At 45.3% G+C, this 24299-nt stretch overlaps 1 protein-coding gene across 2 annotated transcripts in view; it reads left to right on the forward strand.

Annotated features, from left to right (window-relative positions):
* Window positions 1-24299, forward strand: part of NFXL1 (nuclear transcription factor, X-box binding like 1) — a 1058117-nt gene that overhangs the window by 985408 nt on the left and 48410 nt on the right. For both annotated transcript variants that reach the window (XM_069631709.1, XM_069631710.1), the window contains exon 21: window positions 20278-20364. In XM_069631709.1, the coding sequence (XP_069487810.1) occupies window positions 20278-20364 (87 nt within the window). The remainder of the gene's footprint in view (window positions 1-20277; window positions 20365-24299) is intronic.

Consider the following 24299-nt stretch of genomic DNA (forward strand, 5'->3'; position numbering starts at 1 on the left):
GTTTTGTTTACATTAATACTCACCTTTCCTTTGTTTTTATCTTTTCCCTGTCTTTTCCCCTTGCTCCCTCGCTGTGTTTATCTCCTCCCAGACCTTCTCTGCAAAAAGAATTGCTCATACAAAATGCTTGCTGTATCAATTATTATTGTTTTTACGCCCTGAAAACGGCCTAGTTAGGTTGAAATACGTGTTGGCGTGACAAAGTTCTTTTTATGAATGTATAATTGATATCTGTTGAGACAACAAGACGTGACAAAGTTCTTCTCATGAATAAATAATTGACTTTTTGTTGAGACAACAATGTATTCAATCAATACAATTGTCTATTGCTGTATTTAAAATTCATGAACCTTACTTTATACAATTACAAAGTGCCTCTCCTTACTTTCTAATCCAAAACCTTACCAATTAATACAACACTGGTATCATGTTTGTATGAGCGCAGTCTGTGAGGCTAGCATCTTTTCAAGATACAGTTTCTATATAGGTGATAGTGGAAAATCACCAGCCTAACCACACGGCTGCAGCCGCCCCCATACTGCACTTATCAACCAAGGTTCTCTTTACTTTAGTGGTGTGCACCCACAACCTCTCCAGCGCCACTTTTTCCATAAAACTTAGTGTTCACATACTGTATCAGCATTACCCCTGGGGGCAATAGAATCTCATCCAACTGTTTCAATGCTTGACTAAAAATAGCCAGACTCCACGTGTATCCTTGAAGTGCTTGGCAAAACCTATATTGCTGCTGTGCTAATAACACAAAGGAGAAAAGGTGTCTGGATTCTTCAGCTATGGGTATGGAGAAAAAATGCATTCTTCAAATCAACCACACTGAAATAGGTTGCTGTGGGAGGGACCATTATAAGAATACTTGTCACACTGGGGACAACTGGATATCTTGAATCCACAACTTGTTGATCTGTCTTAGGTCAATTATAAACCTATAGGGGCTGATCTAATCTCCTTTTTCATGAACAAAGCAACACAGGAGAATTACAAGGACTGTCATCACACTCTTCGACTACTCCTAGTTGTATCAAATCCTGTACAATTTTGACCAATGCCGCTTCCCCTTCTGGTGATATTTTATATTGCGGAGTCCTTGGCAGAGGAACCCAGGCTTAGCTTTCATCACCACAGGGGGAATATTCAACACTCTTGCATCATTACTGCCGGCAGCCCAAAGCGCTGCAGGCAGTGCCTGTAATTCTGGTAGAAATGGTTCAGCCAGTTAACAACCTCCCATTTTAGACTGACATATAGTCATGCGTACACCTGCCGGGGACCAATAAATGGTTGCATTTAAGGCTTTTAAAAGATCCAATCCAAGGAGATTTTCAGGACACCTGTTGGTTAATAACCATTTTCTTGCCAATTTCTCTCCACATATAGATGTCTAAGTTTTCTTGGACACCGGACTAGATATGGGGTCCCCACTGAATCCTACAGATACCTTATTTTCACCCGAAAGTAGAACTGAGTGGACGGTCTTGACATCAACCGAGCTGCTACCTGCTCCGGTGTTAACCAAATGTTTAACGGTGGGGTGCTGTCCTATTTGTAATTTAACATAAGGTCCTTTCTGGTCTATGCGAACATGCACTGTCTCCCCAGGTTCACTATGGGTGTTTCAACTGAACGTTGCAGTATCATCAAAAAACATCATTCCACTCAATTCATCTTCCAAAAAACCCATTCACTCCAACCCAACCATTTGTCATTGGGGTGCCTGCTGAAAACACATTACCCTATGGGTTAATCTCCCTCTCCCTTGGGGTGGCCCTGCAACGGTTCCCCCTCGCCCCATACCTCTTCCTCCTGACTGCTGACCATTCTGCGCCATTAGCACAGGACTGTTATTCTGCCAATGTCCTGTCTGTCTACAAAATGAGCACTGGTCCAGCCTGGGCGGTGTCCATTGCGGGGCACCACCTGCAGAGTTTCTTACCTGGGGCCTCTGGTCCTTGGTTTATTATATGGTGTCTGTATTCATTGTTGCATCAATACTTTGTTTTTCAAGTTTCTGTCTGCCTGCCTTTTACCTTCCATTTCCTCCTCCTCTTGCCCATAGTAATATTTGCCCATTTCTAAGATCTGAGAACGGGTGCTAGCCTGGCAAGTACTTTTGCCTAATTTAAGTGGCTTTTTGATTCCTTTAAGTAATCCCCTCACGAAGCCCATGGCGAAATATCTTTGCCCCGTAGGTTCACCGATTACCTGGCCACTGTGAGCCTTGAAAGCTCCCTCATACCTCAAAAAATAGTCGCCCACTGTCTCAGTTGGACCTTGTACCACAGCATCAATTTTTTTTTTCTATGTTTACTTCTATTTCGGGTATCTTTTCACTTAGGGCCTTTAACACTCTTATTCTGAGAGTCTTCATTTCTTCCGACAATGGCTCAGTCGGTTTCCTATTTTTATCGGCGTCTTCTAATGCATTCCAATAAATAGTGTGAGCTTCATGGTCTATTTTCCTAAAGGGTTCCCAAATTTCAGAAGGGGTCACCGAGGTCATAATGATATTAAAGTCTTTGAATGTGGGGATTCCAAGATGGCGGCCGAGCCGGGCAGACGTGCGTGAGCGTAGCTCCGTCCCCCGACCCGGGCCGCAACAAATAAGCACCTCACTTCGAGCACCCACCGAGCCTCTGAGAAGCGTCTTCCCCCAGACAGGGAGGAAAAGGAAATAATCTCCCTCGACGAGCGCCGGAGGCAGAACGAGAGCGAGTGCCGGACCGGACCCGCCCCTCCACACTACGCAGCCGGGAGTCGCGCTGAGACCCCGGGCCCGACGCCAGCAGTGAGCAGCAGATCGGGCGGATCGAAGGAAGCCCAAGCCCGAGGAAAGAAGCCGCAAGAAGAACGGGACCAGACGGAGAGAACCGCCCCCGCTCCGAGCGTGAAGCAGTCTCCGGAGAGAAAACGGGAAGCCCGAAGCCGGAAAAAGACGGTCGGCAGGCCCGCAGAAGCAACAACGGATGAAAGGTACGAGGCGGGGGGAAGGACAGAGGGCAAGCAGGAAGGAGACATCCCCACAGTAGATTTGGCGGTGAGGGCCCCCCCCCCCCTCCAGACGACCCGAGCGGAAGAAAAAGCGGACATTTAACCCTGCGCCACAACAGGTCTGAGGGGGTCGGGGGCTGGGGGTCTCCGGAACATCAGCAGACCCGTCCTCTCCGGGCACTAAAACAGCATTCGGGGTACCCCAGGGGTGGGGAAACGACCTGGGCAGCGACAAGCAGCACAAGGAGGTCCATATAGAAAGAGGAGCCTAACTCAGCAAGGAACTCAAAACTGGGAATCGAAGCAGGACTCACCGGGGTAACACGCAAAGTCCTAAGCATACCACAAACACAGATCCCCAGTATATGAACATGCGATAAGGGAACCAAGAGGAGGACCGAAAGCCCCAGAAGTGAACCGTAAACCCAACAAAGATCCTCAAAAGAGACAACGTACCAACCCAAAATCAAGAGACCTCAGAAACTAGCCAAAACCCTGTCAAACCCGAAGAGAGGACTTTGATAAGAAACCCATGCGAAGAGGCCCAAACACATGTCAAAAATCAAAACGAAGAGTGGGTCACAATCAACGGGAGCGGAGAAAGGTGGACCCAGGCAAGACCAAGACCTGACCCAAATCTGGGGACTAGGGAACAAGAACCCCAAGAGCTTGAACAAACAGAAAAACAAAGGAGGCGACCCCCCAGAACAGATAGAAAAGGCAGATATGGCCTCAAGGGACGATATGAAATCCTGGTTCAAGGAACTTCAGGACCAGTTCATCGCATCTACCCAGGCGCAATTTGACAATATGAAAGGCGAAATGAAACAAGCAATACAAGAATTAAAAAAAGACATAAAAGACCTCGGAGAGAGAACAGACAATTTAGAAAGGACGGTCCAAAACATGGACGAGGAAGCACTACAACAAGCGGAAGCACAAGACAGACTCGCACGATTGGCGCTGGAGCTGGAATCCCAGTGCGAGGATTTGGAGAACAGATCGAGAAGATCGAACATCAGAATTAAAAATATGGTGGAAACAGTTGAAGACAAAGACCTCCGTACGGCAGCACAACAAGTGTTCCAAGAAATCTTACAGGAGGGAACCGAGGAAGACATCCAAATCGACAGAATACACAGAGTTGGTCCCCGCAGAACAGGAGAGCCCGGATCTCGCCCAAGAGACGTACTAGTGGCCATGACTAGATATACTCAAAAAGAACAAATCCTAAGGAAGGCCAGAACTACGGGGCAAATAAGAATGAACGGAAAAGAAATTCAGCTTTACCAAGATCTCGCCCAATCAACGCTTAGAAAAAGAAGAGAAATGAGCCAGATAACGAAAATCCTCTCCGAAAAACAAACTCGATATAAATGGACTTTCCCATTCGGTCTACTATTCTCATGGGAAGACAGACAACACCGAATAACAACCTGCGAAGAAGGCCTTAAAATACTGGGAGACCAGGAATCTGAGAAGCAGAACGATAGTGAACCCCGAAGACAAAGGAGACAACCGAAGGGGTGGCAAACGGAGAAAAGGAAAACGAGACTCCAATCCCGGAAACCAGAAGATCGCTAAGTCTCCAGAAACACCCTACACGAGACGGGCGCAACAAGAGGGGAAGGCGATAACCAAACGGACGAGAGAGCCAGGGCAGAGGGTGATCTAGAGCGCGGCCGAGCCGGGGGCCGGCCATGGAATCCACAACACAAGCAGGGTTTAGGACTCCCTGCGAACCGTTACCCCTGAGAAGTTAGAGGGCATGGAGCGAAGGCACCACGCCGGAGCAACCATAGGGCCCAGAGCCCTCCTCAGGGACAAAGTTGGGGGGAAGAGGGAGGGAGAGGGGAAGAGGGATGGGGGGAAAGGGGAAGGGAAAGTTCGAAGGGGGAGAAACTCCAACACCGGTATCAACACACACGACACAGTCCCACGAGGCGGAAACAAAACGAAACAACAGACAGATCAAAAGGAATGGGGCTGAAAATTCTAACGTACAATGTTAGAGGTCTGAACTCACCAGTGAAACGCAAGAAAATAGAACACTTTCTCCACAAAGACAAATACGACATAATATCGCTCCAAGAAACGCATATACAAAAAAAAAGGAGAGGACAGTTCAAGTTAAAAGGCTACAACGTAATCCTACAATCAAACGATGAAGAGAAAAAGAAAGGAGTACTTCTTGCTTTCGCAAACCACCTACAAGTTAAAGTAAAAGAGACGCAAACAGACAAGGAAGGGCGCTATGTATTCGCAAAGGCCCAGATTGACAACCGTCAACTAACTATAGCCACCTTGTACGCGCCTAACTCAGGTCAAGAGGGATTCATCAAAGATACAATAAACAAATTAGAATCCTTCGCGGAGGGGGAAATAGTCCTGACCGGAGACTTCAACTTGGCATGGAACAACACGGAAGACCGATCAAACCCTAAAGGCAACCAGCAGGGGTCCCCCACGCCGGCGCTGAAGAAAGCAATGCACAACTTAGCCCTTGAGGACGTCTGGAGAAGACTCAAAGGAACGACAAAAGGATACACTTACCACTCGCATGTACATGACTCAAGCTCCAGAATAGATTACATATGGGCAACAGGGACCCTAGTGGGGGAAATACAGGACATCGAAAAAGGCCATATCTCACTATCAGACCATGCCCCGGTGTGGATCACAATCCCAAAATTTATGAAAAAATCGAACCTATGGAGATGGACCCTCCCCAGAGAGGTGATACAAGATCCAGTGGCAAAAGAATCCATCAGAGAAAGAATAGAGGAATACTTCGAGGACAATACTTCCCCGGAAATATCCCCAAGCACAACATGGGAAGCCTTCAAAGCGGTTACGAGGGGGCACTTTATAGCTCTAAAAGCGCAAAGAGATAGGATCACACACAAATGGGAAGAAGAACTGGAAATAAAACTGGAAGAGACAAGAGAACAAATGACAAAAAACTCCTCCAGAAAGATCAAGAGAGCATATAGACACATACAGAGTCAATTAGACCTGATTAGAACAAAAAGAGCAGAAACACAGCTGCTGCACACGAAACACTGGTACGCAATGAAATCGAATAAAGCAGACAAATTGCTGGCGAGACAACTGAAGGGCAGAAAACAGGAACAGACGGTACAATCCATAAAAGATGAACAAGGAACAATGAAAACTCAGACGAAAGACATTAAAGAAATTTTCCGAAACTACTACCAGAACCTATATTCCTCCCAACACCCGAAGGAGCAAGATCAGGAGGCCTTCCTCAGAGGCATCACCCTACCAACAGTCTCCCCGTCAGAAAAAGAAGCCCTGGATGCGCCAATAACACCAGAAGAGGTGAGGAAGGCAATTAGAGACCTGCCAAAAAACAAAGCCCCGGGTCCGGACGGATTCACAGCAACCTTCTACAAAACATACGCGGAAACGCTGATTCCACATCTGACCACGCTATTTAATACCTTCAGGACACAGAATAACATCACCCCATCGATGAACGAAGCAAAGATTCTAGTCTTCCATAAAAAGGGGAAAGACCCAGTAAACCCAAGCTCATACCGCCCAATAGCCCTACTCAACATAGACGCCAAACTTTATACGAAGGCTCTAGCGAACCGACTGGCGCCACTACTCCCCAAATTAATCCACCAGGAACAAGCGGGATTCATTCCCACCAGAAAAACCCACGATAACATAAGAAGAATAATACACCTCATTGAAAAGGCAGGCATCGTGAAACTCCCATCAGCAATAGTATCGTTGGATGCAGAGAAAGCATTCGATCGGGTCGAATGGACAATGCTTTTTGCGACCCTCAAAAAAATGGGAATGGGGAACGACTTTATCAACATGATCAAAGCCATCTACAACGCACCGACCGCCAGGATAGCAGTCAACCGAGAACTATCGAATCCAATCAGAATAGGAAGGGGCACCAAACAGGGATGCCCCTTGTCGCCCCTACTCTATGCAATCTATCTTGAACCCCTATTGGAAAAGATCAGAGTGACGCCAGAAATAAAGGGGATAGAAATGGGCGGACAAACACACAAAACAGCCGCCTACGCCGACGACATGATGATGACCATCACGGACCCGAGCAGATCGCTTCCACACCTGATCCAGCTGATAGATGATTACGGGGAAATATCGGGCCTGAAAATTAACAAGCAGAAATCGTCGGTAATGACAATGGCCGGAAACAAGGATGAGATCCACAGGATAACGAAAGAGCTACGCCTCCAGACGTCAGAAGAAGGAGTAACATACTTAGGAGTGACCCTCACACCAAAAATAAGAGATCTATACACAGGGAACTACACGAAGCTAATGGAACAAGTCGTCTCAGACCTGAGCGGATGGAACCCCCTGAAGGTGTCCTGGTGGGGCAGGTTAACGGTTATAAAGATGACGATCTTACCTAGATTGCTCTACTACTTCCAAGCACTCCCCATAAAGGTCCCAACATCTTTCTTTAAATCACTCACAAAAACAATTACCAAATATATATGGCAAAATAAGACACCGAGAATTTCACACCAGGCACTTACCGCACAAAAATCAGACGGGGGGATGGCACTTCCCCACTTCAGGAAGTACTATGAGGCAGCACAACTGTGGGTACTACATGAATGGATCACGGATACGTCAGATAAGTGGTGGATGGCACAGGATCGAGCGGTGGCGAGATCTAACCTGCGCCACCTGTTGTGGAAGAGACCAGCACACAGACATCATAACATTGATATAAGTGAAGTTATGAGCACCACTATGGAAATCTGGGACAGAGCCACCAAAAGAGAAACCCTAACGATAGACCCGGCCCCGTTCATCCCAATTTTAGACAATCCAGACTTCCCCCCAGGGGTAGAAAAAGGCGCATTCCAGAAATGGAGGGACTCGGAGTGTACGAAAGTGGGCGACATGTTTGAAAAAGGGCAGATAAGATCATTTACGGACTGCCAGGACTTACTAGCCCTCACGGAGAAGGACAGGTTTCAGTATGAGCAAATTCATCACTGGCTCACATCCCCCAGAATTATGAAGGCGTTGACAAGGGACCTAACCCCCTTCGAGACCTATATACTAACCCAAACGGGAGAAAAGAAATTCGTCTCATCTCTTTACAAATTCATCAATGTCCAAGAAGAAAACATCACTTGGTACTACATGAAAAAATGGGAAATCACGTTAGGGAAACAAATCCCGAGCACGCAATGGACGTACCTGTGGCACATCATTCCCAAGTGGACGCGAGCAATTCAAACAAAGGAAGCATGGATCAAGGTGATGATCCAATGGCATTACACTCCGGAAAGGCTACACAAAATGTTCCCGACAACCCAAGATAGCTGCTGGAGGGGATGTGACACAGTGGGCACCTGGAGGCATATCTGGTGGGACTGTCGGGAACTACAACAATTCTGGACGGAAGTGAAAGACAAGATGCAGGAAATGTTCATGGGAACGGACAAACCTAGAAGAAGAAGTTTGGATGTGCGGAATGTGGGATCCCAAAGATAGAACTCTAAACAAGACACAAAAACGAAACTTCATGGGGTTTCTCATAGCGGCCTGGTTGGCAATAGCACAAAAATGGAAACAAAAGACCCCCCCAACGACGCAAGAATGGCTCCACAGGATATGGACATATGTAACGATGGAAAGAATAACGTATAACCTACAAGGGAACAGACAGCGATTCGCTACAGACTGGGGACACACCATAGAATACCTGCAAAGTGATTACATGCTCCAATGGTGCCCACATAACATTCGTATCTTAGATATGTTCACAAGCTAAGCCCGAAGCAAACATGGGACAGTAGGAACTGCAGAGAAACCAATACCGGTGGGGAGGGAGGGGGGCGGGAAGGGGAAGTTGGGGACAATGTTGTGTCCCGATGTTAATGTCTAAGAAATGTCAATAAAAAATCCATTATAAAAAGTCTTTGAATGTCAATGTCCCTGTTTTAAACAGAGCTCTCATTTCCTTATAATATCCTGCCGCATTAGTTCTAGGTTCGGGAGTCCTTTTTACTATGCTCAATAATTCTGCTCTTGATAGGGGCACATAAACATAGGCTTTAGTAGGTTCTGGGTCTTTATTTGCAACATGTGTAATCACAGGGGCACATTCTTGCAGGGGACATTGAGTCTGTGCCTTCGGGAGTATTTCCACTATCAATTCATAAAACAATCACCTTGTAGCAACTGCTTAGTTTTCCCAATTCCTACCATATTTTACAATTCTTGCTTACATTGTCGGCCTTTCTACAAATCTCTTTGATACTCCCTTTCACCTCACATTCTGTTCCAACCATTTCTATAAATTGTTTCAACCCAGCCAATTGTACTGCCTGCTCATGAGTTTTAAACACCTTATACCAATCCTTCTCGCTTCTCCCCTAGTAACTCATGAGCCATTTGTTTCCCTTTACCTCGGGCTTTCCTTAATTCCGCGTCCATACTACTCTGATTTAATTCTGCCCCCAACTGCTCTTCCTCATGTCGTTTTATAGTTGTTGACACTGTGAGGACAATTTGATCATAATATTTCCATATTTTATCCCAATCACTTTCAGCAGCTAACTGATTATAAATTGTATTTAGTCCTGCAGGCCTAATTCTTTTCTCGGCCTTACACCATTCGTCCATCAAGACCCCATGGTCTTCCATCATTTTCTGAAACTCTTGTTTCATACATTTATTCAAGCGTGCCAGGACCTGTGGTTCGTTTCCAAGGTTATGAAAAATTCTCTGAGCCAGATCCTGCATCTCGGCTGCCATTTCAATAGAAAGTGCGTCCTTCCTTAGATGCCTAAGTTCATCCCCCTCTTGGGTATTTCTATCCATTATGCCCTGGGGAGGGTGAATACGGAGAAGGGGAAGAGGGAGCTATCTGTGCCATTGGTGAATTTAAACGTAACAATCCATCTGTAGTTTTAGCTGTTTCTAAATCACTTTCTCCCTCTGCCTTCAGGTCCTTTTCCTTTGTACTCAAGAGGGGATACATGCCCATATTATATTTTATCATGTCCGCCCTATTGTCTACATCTATTTGATGAGTGAATTCTTTATTCTCCAATTCACAGGCCTTTTGTTCCGTTGTTCGTCTCCGTTTCTTTCTTTCCCTCTTTTCTTCTGTCAATTTATTCTTAATTTACTCGCACCGCCAGTGGCGAATGTCATCGTGCTGGGCTGGTCGAACCTTCCTTTTAAGTAAAACCAATTCTAAATGTTCTAGATCAAACGTTCCGACCTTTGGCCATTTAAACTGTACCGATTTCTTTGTATAATCCTCCCAATTCTTACAAAATTGTGTCTCTCCCAACTCATAATTAGTCAACATATGGTAACATGGCGCGCCCTCAGCAGGCGTGAAGATTGGATTCTCATTCTGATTTCGATCACACAAAATAACCATTTCAATCAATAAACAATAATACGTACCATGAAACTTATACTACTTGTGGCTTACCGTCCACCAATACAATATCTGCAGATATTTATTTTATTTATTCCATTTGATAATACGCCCAAACCCTGGGGTGTCACGGCGTAGGTTAAATGATTACATGAATGCTTGCTGGTTACAGAGTGGCAGTGTTAGGCATTATAATGGTTACAAACATTCATAATTCTAGCATTCTTGGTTGACGTTAATGCACATTTTACAGTTTATTTGATACGTCATGGGCGGAAGGTGGATAGATTTTGTTAAAAAGCCAGGTTTTAAGTAGTTTCTTGAAATGAGTATGGGAGGGCTCATTCCTTATGTTGGGGGGGGGGAGTTCCAGAGTCTAGATGCTGCTACAGGGAAGCTGGAGATGCCTGTTCTTGTGTTCTTAAAGTGGAGGGTGAGTAGGTGATTATTGGCGTTGGATCTGAGGGATCTGGTATGTGTTTTGCGAGTGAGGCATTGGTTAAGATATATTGGGGCATGCAAGGTGATGCATTTGTGTGCGGTAGTGAGTGTTTTATGTATTATTCTAGCTTGCATGGACAGGCAGAGTGCCTCCCTTCCGGTTTGTGAAATATGGTTGCTTTCTTTGATGCCTAATGCTGCTCCTAGTGCTTTGTTTTGCAGTAGTTGCAATTTTGCTAGATTTTTCTTGGTTGTGCCTAGCAGGAGTATGTTACAATAATCTAGCCTTACCATGATAAGGGCTCTTGCTAGTGTGATGCAATTCTGGGGGGTAAGGAATTGTCTACTAAGAACAATGAGTTTAGCTGTGTAGGCGGTGGAGGAGGAGAGTGAATTGATGTGTCTACTCATGGTGAGACTGTAGCCTAAGTATACACCTAGGGTCTTGACTTGATTGAAAATGATGATGGGAGTTCTGTCTATGACAATATATGTGTAGTCCTGGTGTCGTTTTTTGAGACGGGCAGGCACACCTACTATGAGAAGCTGTCTTTTCGCCGTTGAGGCATAGGCTTTTTGATGCCATCCAGTTTTGGATGAGGGAATATATTTTGTTGATGAGTATAGTGTCTTGTTCTTGATTACCAGAGATTGGGATAAGTATCTGAGTATCATCCGCAAAGTTGGTCTAAATTACTCCCATGGCGTCTAGAGCTGCAAATAGCAGTTTTGTGTAGGCATTATAGAGGGTGGGAGAGAGGCATGATCCTTGAGGTACACCATAGGTACTCTGATGGGGGTCAGCCGCCTCATCAACAATGGCTTCTCTGGAAGTGCGATCTGATAGGAATAACTTAATCCAGGTGGTGGCATTATTGTAGGAGTAAAAGTTATTTGAGAGTGTTAGACACAGTTGATCATGTCCTACTAGATCAAACGCAGCGGACAGATCGAGTAGTAAAAGGATACAGAGGTTACCTGAATCTCTAATGGCATCTATCTGATTTTTTTAAATCCAGCAATGCTGTCTCTGTGCTGTGTTTAGGGTGAAAGCCGGATAAGTGGTGGCTTTCTAAGTAGTCTTGTACTTGGCTATAATCAATGTTGTCGATTATTTTAAGGAGGAAGGGGACTGTGGTGATGGGTTTACAGTTAGTAGGGATGGTGGGATCTAGTGTAGTTTTTTTTTGTTTGTAATAGAGGCATGACCCAAGCTGCTTTGATGCTGGGGGAATGGAGTTGGAACTGAAGGATGTGTTTATAAACTTTGTAATGATAGATGCTAAAGTAGGTGCACAGGTCTTACCTAGTTTTGCAGTAAAGCTATCTCCGTTGCAATTTGATGGTTTAAGGGAAGCAATGGTCTTAAGTACTTGAGCGTGGGTAACAGAATTCCAATTGAATTGAGGTGGTGGTACTGTATTGTTGATTAAGACTGTATTGTCCGGCTCGACCGATACAATTAACTCACCACACCATTTGAGACCTTAGTCCTCCTTCAGGTTCATCGGGCCTGCGGCAGGGCAGCCTGCTATCCCCCTTCCTGTATCAACGATGACAGCGTTGTTCGAACATCAAATGTGTGATAGACATGGGGCCCTGTATGTCGGTGCCACAGACACGGTTCAATGGGGGGGCACATCAAGTGATGGGCTACCGCTGCCGAGGCCCACCAATTTGTCAATCTAAAATTGCAATGGCCGAGGTCCCCTTCAATAAACACTAGTAAGTGGGTTCAACAATCATTTATTGCAATCATCAAAGCTTTTGAGAAAGGGCTGACTCTAACACACCATCAAAGGGTGGCAGGGTGTGCTGCTAACATTACAGATCCCAGGGCTTTTATACAAAAACACTAACGTGAGTCCTATGGCTGACAAAGATAAGACACGCCTGGCATGCAACTTCCTGCCAGAACACTTTGGCTGTTTTTCCAGATACTGCAGGAAGGAAATCAAGGCGTGCAAAGACTGTTTTTGCATACATTGCAGGAAAGGACACAAAGGCCGGACCGGGCTGACATACATTACAGGAAAGAACACAAAGGTCCCACAGGGCTGTTTTTGCATACGTTACAGGAAGGGACACAAAGGCCGGACAAGGACTGTTTTTATATATATTGCAGGGAAGAAACACAAAGGCTGGACATTCTGGGGCTGTGAGTCATAGTTGGTCAAAACATGTTCAAGATGCAACTGCAAAGTTGACGTGGGGACCACATAAACTAGCTGTCTCATCAGTTTCAGGATCTAGTGGAAATTTTATATTAACATCTCCCCCTGAACTCGCTCACTGCAGCACCAGTCAGGCCGTCGCAGTCACCAGTCTTCCAGCCCAGCGGGCCGAGGAGCACTCAGATGGCAGCGCTGTGTGTGTCACTGCCCAGCACACGCTCTCCTGGACTCAAGCAGCCCCCAGCCGCGACCGAGTCTGTGCACGACCCAGCACCCAGGATACACATGGTACCCTAGGGTTGGACTTTATAAGAGCTAGGGGAGCTCTTCTGTGATTATTCTAAAGAGTTCTTTCTATGTCTGCATCTGAATACTCACCTGTGTTTTAATTTTCATTGAATCAGATGCTCTTCTGTTTTTCCTAAGGGTGAATGTATATGTTTGTTTCACAAGGGTTTGTGTGACAATATTTGACTAGAAGTTGTATCTGCTTGGTGTGTAAGGTAAAGGCCTAAAAAATAATTGCATTTTATACTGGAGGTGCTTTGTGTGTACTCATTGTAGCCCTACACCGCTCTCGCGCCCTTCCTGAAACAAAGCCTTGCCGCTCTGCTGCCTTTCAACCAACAAAGTCACCATTCCCTTATCTATCCATAAACTGTCCTTAACCATAGGTTAAGAATGAATGTACTACAAACGCCAGCTACTCCAAGTGCCATGGGCGGGGCAATCCAGTTTTACTGTGAGCTTCTCCTGCTGCCAAGGATGGACATGTGCCATCCAATCCAGCTGCATCTTTTGTGGCAGTACCAGTCTTTACCATTCCACAGGGAGGTGTGGATTAGCGCAGCTACCAGCTTAAAGGAGTGGAAAAGCTGACACCTCCTCCTCTCTGGCTCCTGAGGGTGTGTAATCTTCTGATCCCTATCTCCGCTATGGGCTTGCTATTTTCTGCATTTCAGTTCATCGATGACGGCCAGTGACTACTTTGGCATTCCCAGTCAGCAGTTTCTTGCAGGCCTATTGAGGAGAGTCCGAACAAATTGCAGGTTTGTTGCTCACCTAACAGACAATTCCGACAGTTATACTCCTGTTAGACCTACCTTGTCTCCCACTCCGTCTTTCTAACCCATGCATAAGAAATAATACAGCCTACAATATGCCAACTTTTAGGGATCCAAGGCCAAGCCCTAGATCACGGCTCAAGACCCAGACACTTGGTGTGATGCTCTCTGCAAGGTGGCTGCCCGTCCATCTATGTTTTTCCCTGGTGTACATTCACAAGTTGGTGCTGTGATAGTTTTACTGTTTCTTATGCTCAATGAACACACTGTTGGAATTGCTTGTTTTTTACCAAAGTCAAAGTTAAATGTTGGAACAGTTAAATGTTAATTGGCAGCTTGCTCTGCTTTTTTCAGAGAGCACCTGAACAAATATCCTATTTTGCATTCCCTATGGTGCTGCAATTGTTTAACTAATATTCCTCCCAACCCCAAAACGTGTTGTGTTCTCACTTGTAGTTCAGATCTGGTGGTCCTAACTTTAGTCAAAAGGGTTCCAAGCATTGTTGGTTTACCCTCCTTTTTTGTAGTTATCCAAGGAAAATGTTACTTTGTGTGTTTGAACATCCTCTTTACTGAAAGTTGTCTGATCATTTTGGCTTTTGTGAGTCTTCCAAAGATGAGGAATCTGTGAGAGGAATTAATCATTAAAAGAACAAATGACTTGCCTACAGTAATGTTCGTGCTGGTGTATACAATGATTCCTCACACAGTTTTAACATCACCCTCCTGCCTACCTAACCCTCTAATGTCAGTGCTTGTATGGGAGTAGAATGTTTTCATTGTGTTTGTGACAGTTCTCCTGTTCCTTGAGATTGCTTAGGGAAAATGGTTGACTTGAAGGAATGTGAGTAACTTCATATTTCATGTTACACCTTGGCAGCATCCTGGAAGCTTGGATGAGTCCAATGAGAGTGTATAAACGACTCCAGTGCTGATGCTACTTAACCTTTGAACTGTCCTTTTTGTGTGAAAAATTAGACCTTGATAGGATCCATGATACTTGGAAGCTGTTTCAGTTCCCCCTGTGACAATTTTATACGTTTCCCATATGCTGACAAGTTTCTACTATTTATTATGTACTGACTAGGCCTCCTGCCATCTTTTGCTCGCAAGCTTATATACCTACCACACTGCATATTCCATGCACCAATCTTTGTTGTCATCAAAATTTGCTATAGTTTGGCAAAAGGAAAATTAACTATTTTATCTTACAAGTATATTCTCCAGTGTCAGTCTGGAATTATGTTTTAACCACCAAGGGGTGTGTTGCAGCTCCACGTCTGCTCCGGTTGTTGTTTTTGCACCAATGACTCCGGATGTGATGTTAAGGTTGTTATATATGGAGCCAGCTGCTGCCCATGACCTCATTTCCTTGATTCTGCACAATCAGTACACCGCTTCAGCATGCCACTGCCATTTCAACCAAATGTGTGTCCTGCCTAATCATCAAAGACCCCAGGCTTTTAAACCCTGTCGGGATTGCGAGCAGCAAGTGTCTGTGAACAGCCCGCATAAGGGCATGCCTTTGGTGCCCGAGGGCTGATTATGACATGGATGTTTATCTCTGCCAATCTGTGCTCGTCAATGCCCTCGGGGAGCATGCCACATTGGTTTTTACTGACCTTCACAAGAGCACAAAGCAGATCCCTTCGAAGTCACTCGGTACTGACCACTCTAAGAAGCTTTGTGTTAATGTGGAAGCATGGAAAAGATCATGCTCCCCCAGCAAATCATCTAAGCAGCACTCTTCTTTCACTTCTAAGCAGTGGGAGGAGTGCAGGCATCAGATGGACATTTAAGCCAAACCCTGGCACCACCTGCTTGGCATTGTGTTAAAGCCTAGACATTGTGCTCCTTCTGAGGCCAGCAGAGGTACCTTTTTGGCCCACAACCACACTACTGTTGGCTCAGTCCTGCTCTCTGTAATGGAGACTACTCTCATCCAGCGCTACTCGGCTCCTACTTTGAGCACTGGTTTTGCATAGCTTCGGCTAGGGCATCATCACCTCCCAGGATTTCGGTGTAACATCCGGAACCCAGACAAAATAGTGACAGTGCATTCTCCAAAAATGGGTCCCATCTTTGACAAAGAATTGTAACCTATTCTTAATGGATTGGAGCCTTTTGACTATGATGAGGTGGGGTGATTATCCAGAAGAATTTTCTTGGCAGGATGACTTTTTGTCCACTTTGGCCTCAGATTTCCTGAACTTCATTTTATGCAGGCCACATGAAAGACGGGTTAGGCTTTTCATGAGCCAAGGACAATACCCTTGGTCATGAAAGCCCTTGGCGCCTCAAATGTCTCTGGTCCAGTATGACCTTAGAAATAGCAAAGGACCAAAACCCACCTAGAGAGACATTTCTTTCTTTTAAATCTTCTGTGGCTGAGCCTGTAAATGCTGTGTGGTTGAAGCCAGTGCACACTTTGGAAAAAATCCTTACCCTGGCCTCATGGATGCAGGTATTTTCTCCAATCACTCAATTAACAGCGAGCCGGGTGGTCCAGTCTCCATTGTAAGGTCCAATGCAGAATACTGTCTGTTCTTGCCCACAGACATGGGAGCTTAGAGGCTTGACGCTTAGGTTGTTAGGTTTTTGCATCTGGCAGCCTTTGACCACTACCTGCATCGTAGACAAATACTTACCATGTGGAGTGTCATCTCTGATGCAGCCAATAATCTATATTTCTGAGATGGAGGTTTTCTCCTCTTTTGTGCAAGTTGGCAAAAGGCCACCACAACTGATATTTACAGCCATGCCCGAGTATGGCGGACTGTCAGAACCATTAGTCGGACTCTGGAATGGTGCTTTGGAGGCACACAGGACTTCAGTCAGGATTTTCTCCAGACATCCAAACAAAATCTTTGCATATGCGGTTTGTTTGTAAGTATCTCTTTGGGTTCAAGGCTGATGGGTTACTGAAGAAATGTAAAGCTTCCAAGGCCACAGCAAAGTCCCTTTGGCTAACTGCCCAGCAACCTTTTTCTGTCCCTTCCTCCAGAGGCTGGTGTTTTTGGTCCTTTCCCGCAGAGGGCGGAGGGGTAGTGGTTTGTATTACTTTTGTTTTCTGATGCCGAAAAAGGATGTTGCATGCATCACAACATTGATTTGCGGCTTCTGAATGTGTATCTGCGCAAGGACGAAATCAAGATATCCTCCCTTGCCCAGGTCCTACAAACTGTCGACCTTGGGAAATGGTCGGTATTACTAGACCATTAAGGACCTGCTTCCATGTGCCAAACGACCCAAAGTAACAGAAGTACCTAAAGTTTGAGGTTGGAACACCTGTTGCTAGTTTGTGGTCCTGCTCTTCTGCCTTTCCACAGCCCTAAGGCTTTACACCAAACTGTTAGCTGTGGTTGTCGCACATCTCAGAAAGGACTGGACTCCTATCTTTCCTTACATGAACAATTAGCTCATTTGGGTTTGCTTCACCAGAGCTGGTGTCGACCCACCCATACAACACTTGTGATTTGCTCCACAGTTTAGGCTGCTCCTTCAATTCAAGAAGTCCCAGCATTCTCTCTGTTGCTCTGGTTGCTCCAGGCAGTTCTGGACACATGCTCATAGAGGGCGTTTTCTGCTGAGGACCGGTGTGGTGAACATCCTCCAGATGGCCATATATGCAAAATGGTGCAAGAGTTCCAAACGGAGAGATGTGCCTTGGTCTCTACCTTTCTCATTCTTTTGTGTCTCATGACCACCATCATTTGTATGATGCTAGAGGCTCGGTTGCACATGGTTGGCCAATAGCAGCTGCTCGCAGTCAATGACCTGTTTCAAGTTGATTTGAAAGGCCTTTTACTAGTCTTGAACGATTTCACAGGATTTCACGTGGTGGTACTGTGGATAAACATTGCTGATGGGAGAACATTTTTTCGAAAGGTTGGCCTCAACTAACAGTAGTCAAAGAAAAATTCGTAATAGGTTGGGGGTGCTCTCTTCAACAATCTCACAATGAGCAGACTGTGGTCCCCTGTCAGGCAAAGGAGCACAGCCATCCACTTTGTAGATCTGCAGGCTATCAGGCTGGCACTGCATGTCTGTCTTCTGTGTGGAGTGTGTCCAGATTCTAACAGACAAAATACTGGCTGTGCATTTCGCTTAGCAGAAGTGGTGGTGTAGAATTACTGGCTCTGTGCAGGAAGGAAATGTTAAAATGGTTGTGGGCTCAGTCTCCCATGAGTGGGATCTATATCAGGGAGCTGTGGACAAGATCTTTGCTTGTTGGGGGACACCTCATGCGGATGTCTTTGCCTCTGGTATCAAGTGGAAATGTACGTTCTGCTGCATGGAATTTCCTTTGCTCCATGGAAATTCCTCTGCTGTAGGTTCTGATGGATGCATTGAACGTTGAGTGATTTCCTCTGTGCCCCCTCTGATACCTGTCATACCGGTGGTTCCCAGGAGAGTGTGCAAGTTTGTTTCCACCATTATTGTGCTCTCACTAAACTGGGACTGGAGGTTGGGGTACCCTGAACTTCTGGACATGTCCACCTGTCCTCCCAGGGAGGATGGATTTGCTATTCCCATCAAATATCAAATGGCAGGATCCTCCACCCAATCCTCACCAGTCTCAGCTTCCATTACTTTTCTCATGGTGGCTCACTTTAAGCCAGGGATCTGCAACCTGCAGTTCTACACTAATACAACTCCCACAATCCTTTACCATTGTCTGTAACCATTAGGACTGATGGGAGTTAGTCGAAAACATCTGTAGAGCCAAAGGTTGAAGACCAGTAGTTTAAGCATTTGGCCTTTGCGGTTGTTCCTCATAAGATAACTTTTCTGGGCAGCCATCACTTCCAACTAGGTGGGTGAGTGAGCACCATGCTCAATCTGCTAAATCGCCCTACCTTTTGTTCGCCAAGGAGAAGGTTACTCTTGAGAGTGAGGCCATCCTTCCTTCCCAAGGTTGTTTTCGGCATTCACCTGCCTCAGAAAATGCATCGTCATGCGTGCTACTCCTCTCCGCCATTTTTTATGCCATGTTAATGTGATTTATACCATACACTGCTGCCATCTTCATGGTCTCCAGACACTTGTCCATTTAAGGGGAGGAGCGCTTTCACTGTCTGGACACAAAGAGGGCCCACCATTACTATGTTGCTCGGATGAGGGACACTTGGAGGGATTTACGTTGGTTACGCAGTAGCCTGGCCGGCACAGCTCTTATTAGACAGACAGTACCTAGATGGATCGTCCTTCGCTGTGATCCTTTGTGGGAAGGAAATGGTGGAAGACCTTCGCGCCTTGAAAGACTTGTGTATAGGCGAGTTATAAATGCTTTATCATATCTTCCAGAGTCTTGGCAGCTGCCTCTGCCTGGCAGAGTGTTATACCGAAGTTAGACATCTGTTAAGTTGTTAATGTTGGCTTTTATGCAGAGGTCCCACAAGCATTACTGCCGGGATTCCTCATCAAGTCTAGATGTGCGTTTTGTTTGTGCAGGGTTCCTGAGCCATCTGTGTAGATTGTGGTTTTTCTCCTCTCTCTCCCCGCCTCTCTCTCCCCGCCTCTAGATTCTGCACTGCTTTTTTAGATTGTCTATGAAGAAGAATCTGTGAGAGCAAGAAATCCATTAAAAGAGCAAATTACTTCCCTCTTGCGATATTCTGTCAAATGGATGAATCCTTCCTCCCATTCCTCATTGCCCTCTCAACCTCTCATCGTGGCAGTCCTGCTGTGCCTCAGCGCATGGAGTAAAAGGCAGAAATTATGTACTGAGATGTACTAGCTCCATGCAAGCCTGTGATGGGGTTAACCAGCTCCATATATGTCACCCATGACATCACATACGGAGTGCTCTCTGCTGACGTAACCACGCCGTGCACCCCCTTGTGGCTGAAAACATTTCAGCATCCAGATTTGATGCTGCAGAATAGAATTTTATGAAGAGGTGTTGCATTTATCATGAATTCAAACTCATTGACATGCCATGCGTTGACTGAGATTTATAACTACATTCATAAATTGTTTCTTTGACTACTCTCTGAAAGACCTAGGTTTCAATTCTTTTATCGTCCAGTGGTCAAAACACTTTAATACATTGAAGACGAAAATGTAGGACAAAAGAATATTAATAGAAAACTTACAACATACTAACTCTTTGGGGTGCATGTAGTGATAATTTTTTACATGATTCTCATTGTGTTTGCAGGAGTTGCTATGCTCAAAGGTCCGTGAAGGACAGGTCACCCTCGAATGTGACCAGGTGTGCAAAGAAATGAAAAAGAAAGCGTCTGAGGTAATGGTTTTGTTGCTGCATGTTTACATTGTTTTCTATAGCTGCCACAGACATTTTTAGATATTTTACATGCATTGAAAAAAATGTTTTTAGCCATTCTAGTACTTCAAAGAGGTCAACATGTTGCAGGTTATAATACTGTTATGCAGCAATTGTGAAACTCCTCAAATTAATTATCGTAAAACGGTTTGTTGAACCAAATTGTCAGTTTTTCTTACATTAAGAAAGTGAGTGCCATCTTTTTCTTTGTATGCTAATACGCCTACCAAAAATGTTTTGACACTAGAAAGCTAACCTTTTAGGTAGATTTTCCTTTTTGAGTGAAATTCTCACCACTTGTGAGTCCTCCAGCATTTTGGCTGCACTATTTCATTATTGGACTGATCTCCTGAGTGAATGGGAACCTTTTTCGACACTTACTAATTCTTTTACTCTAACCTTGGGAACCCTTTTAACGTTTTTTGATACTTTTTAATGGAGTTATACTTTCCTCCATCTTTTCTGTCATCTACATTTTATTATTGCAGCACACAGCACTTTCTGTGCAGTGTTGCTAAGAGCTCCTTGGGTGTCCCTTTTAATTTTACCTGTGTTAACACATATTACCAGAGCAGGGGGACCCTTTTTGTCACACCTATATTTTATTTTGTAAGCTTTGCACACCCCACCTTAAGTGGAGTGCTCAGGGGAAACATGGGTCTCCCATTTCTGGCTTTTCCCAGTAACTTTTAGTTACTGTTCCAAGTTCATCTGACAGTCTGGTGGTAGTGTACCTTTTTGTAGACTTTCATCGCAGGCTGCCTTCACAGCAGCATTAAGGGACAGAAGGGTCATCATTTACCTAAAATGGTGGCTGTACTTTTTTAACCCCTGTTCCTGATGACTTGTTCTTTTTTGAGCAGCTTTCTACCTGCCTTGACGGGGGAGGTGACAATGGGCCTTTTGTCTTTGGCATTCTTCCCTTGGAAAGCCTGCCAAGACAGTGAAAGGGCAGGGAGTTTGGGAGGTGACTGAAAATCCCCCTTGTCTTTGTCCTACAGTGTGCCTGTCTGGAACAAGTTTGTGCTGGGAGGCTGACTGTCCTTATTGGACAGCCACACCCCAAGTTAGAACGAATGAATGGCCGGTGATCGGTGGGCTCAGCCCGTTTCCCTGCATAACAGGCAAGAGTCCTGGAGTTGAAAATCTTGAGTTGACCACTGGATTGAAGATCCGCAGAGGAATTCGAAGAAGGACGTCCCCTGCAACTTCCAGCGACCACCAGACCTGTTAAGCGACCTCTGTCTACCTGACCCTGAATTCGGAGCGACAGGGAAGATCTCCTGAAAACTACTTACTCCCTTGAACTGGTGGGCCAAACCAGTCTGAATACCACCTGCATTTTGCGCCATCGCTCGAAAGAGCTGCAACCTTCTGGACCTGCAATTTCTCAATACCCTGGAATCTGTGCAATTTTGCAGTGTATCATCTTCTGAGGCGCGGTTTCGGCTTAAACCTTGTGGGCATGCTTCTGGGCCTGCAGTGACACTTTCCTGCTCCTAGACATCCCCTCAACCAAGTCGAGGACTGAGAACCAGAGAGAAGACTGCCGGGAGACAATCATTGCTGTCCCAAAGCCTGTGAAGGGCTCCAACGATTTAGTGCCTTGTAGATAATCTGCTTGGCGTTCCACTGCAAGAGTGCAACCGTTTGACACCTCCAAAGTTCCGCTGCCAAGGCCAAGAAACCCAAACCTTGGTCTGCTGTCGTCTTCCTGTGGCCAACATCCTGTGACAATGTTCTTTATTAAAAAGGTACTGTCTCGCTCCCAGGTACATACCTAGGGCTTGCTGCATTGTTCTTTTGTTACTGACGCTGCATTCAGCTAATCATTGCACCCCACCAGGGCCTACATTGAGCTAGACAACCAAGTGTGCTCTACCTTGCCTTAGGACACTTGTCCTTGGGGATCTACACTGAAATACAGAATACTAAAAGCTTGAGTTACAAAATTGCAAAGGTCACTTGTTCGCATTTTCTAACTCAAGCTTTTGGGATTTTGGTTGTTTGTCCCCCGCTATGCATTTAATGTATGCAGGTGACATCCCTGCAGCCCATAATACCGCACTAGTTGAGCAGGGGCAACCCCCGCTCCCCTTGTTTGGTATTATGGGCTTCAGTCTTTTTTACCATGCCAAGTGCGCCCCAAATCTGTATGCAGCTTTTTTTCCCCGACCTTTTCAACAGAAACGATCCTAGGTGCAGTCCATCTAGGGAATCTGTATATATCCTTGCCAAAGTAAACCTCACTGTTACCAACCTGCAAACCTGAAGAGTTTCTGCTGGACTCTCCTCGTTTCCTGCCTTGTCTTCCTCAGCCCTTGGTCACTGGTGCCCCAGTTTTCCCTCTAACTTTGAGACTCACTTAAGACCGTGTTGGAATTTCTAAGATAGGCTAAGCTAATGTTATACAAAGTTATCAGAGTTCCGATAAGTTTACATTTACATTTCAGGAAGTTTGATTATGTGATTTGTTACCTTTATTTCTATTCTGAAGTATCTAACTCTGAATATTGCAATTGTTCTCCTGTTGTATTGTTGTGCAATAGTACTTTCCGTACTTAAATGCTACAAGCCTTAATGTATATACATGCCAATTTGTTTATATAACTCCCAGTGTGTAAAAGGTTCCTTGGACTAAGTGTATACTCTGAGTTTTGTGTGCCTCACTGCAGCCCACCTCTCTCCTAGACTAAGCCAGGCTGCTCGGCCGTTTCTGCTAAACCTTTGGGGAGTTCAGGCTAAACCTAAGGGGTGTACCCTGTTCACAAAGGTGAACTTTCTAAAGTCTTGTCCAGACTTTCCACAAAATAAATTAACATAGCTATTATGAAAAAGGTTGTGGAAAATGTGGGTTAACTGCTAAATGATTTGCTCTCCTTTTGGTTTTCTTGGGAGAGTAAAAGGGAAACTCCTTTGCTTCCTCTTACAGCAGAAGGCAGCAAGGGAGTGAATCCCTTGAGGCATTCCCAGGCACTTAACAGTGCGTGCGGTTAGTAAGATTAGATTTTTCAAAACTCTCCGAAATATAGTGTGAGGGCTTGTCGCATTGAAAAGAGGTGAGGAGTGCAAACTCCAATGTACGCCTACAATATATTGTCATTTATTATGGACATGAGGACTAAATTCTTATCTGTACTGCAGCTGGGGAAAATAAGTCTACGCTCCTGGTGTGGCGGTTCCACCTTTGGGCAATTCAAAGTGTGACCGAACTGGAGCTGCCACCTGGAATTGTGAGATGGAAGTTAAGTGGCACTGACACTCTGATCCTGGTGCCCTGAAGTACGAAAAAATGTGTGTGCACCTGTTGGTTGTCAATCAAAGCTTCGGAGGAGGAATAAGTGAGTCTCAATAGCCTTTCCATCACTTAGGAGAGGTGTAGTTGTCGTGTTTGTCATTCAGATGTTGTCCATGTGGTTGTAGGACCGTTGCCCCAGACTGGGCCCAGAGGCCTAGTTTGCCCTATTTCATGCCCATTTTATACAAGCCAAGTAGCATGTCATATATATTGGATACCAGCTTCGTCTGGACAGTTATCGATTGCTTTTAATAGTCACTACTTTTATATGCATCCCTAGGTAATTTTACTATGCCATCTGTTTGCTTTCTAATTTGTGTTCTTAAGATGAGTCCTTCCTGGTATTTGGTGTACAGTGCCCCTTTGTAATATTTGAGAGGTGGAAGGGGCTCTTTGTGTGACATGACCATTTGCAGCTGTGTGGTGCGAAGTTATAAGGAGTGTGTCTGCTTGACTTCAGTTATTGTATTAGTTGTTGCTTTCGCAGTTACTTTGGTCACTGAGGTTGGCATTTGGAAGCAGCTCTATCTGTGCCACCAAAACGGAGGAAGCTGCCAACAGTGGGCTCTGTTCAGTCGTCTTCCTTAGTGGTCATTGA

This window comes from Ambystoma mexicanum, chromosome 6q (assembly GCF_040938575.1).
Source record: "Ambystoma mexicanum isolate Mex_15411 chromosome 6q, UKY_AmexF1_1, whole genome shotgun sequence".
In the NCBI taxonomy this organism is placed as follows: domain Eukaryota; kingdom Metazoa; phylum Chordata; class Amphibia; order Caudata; family Ambystomatidae; genus Ambystoma; species Ambystoma mexicanum.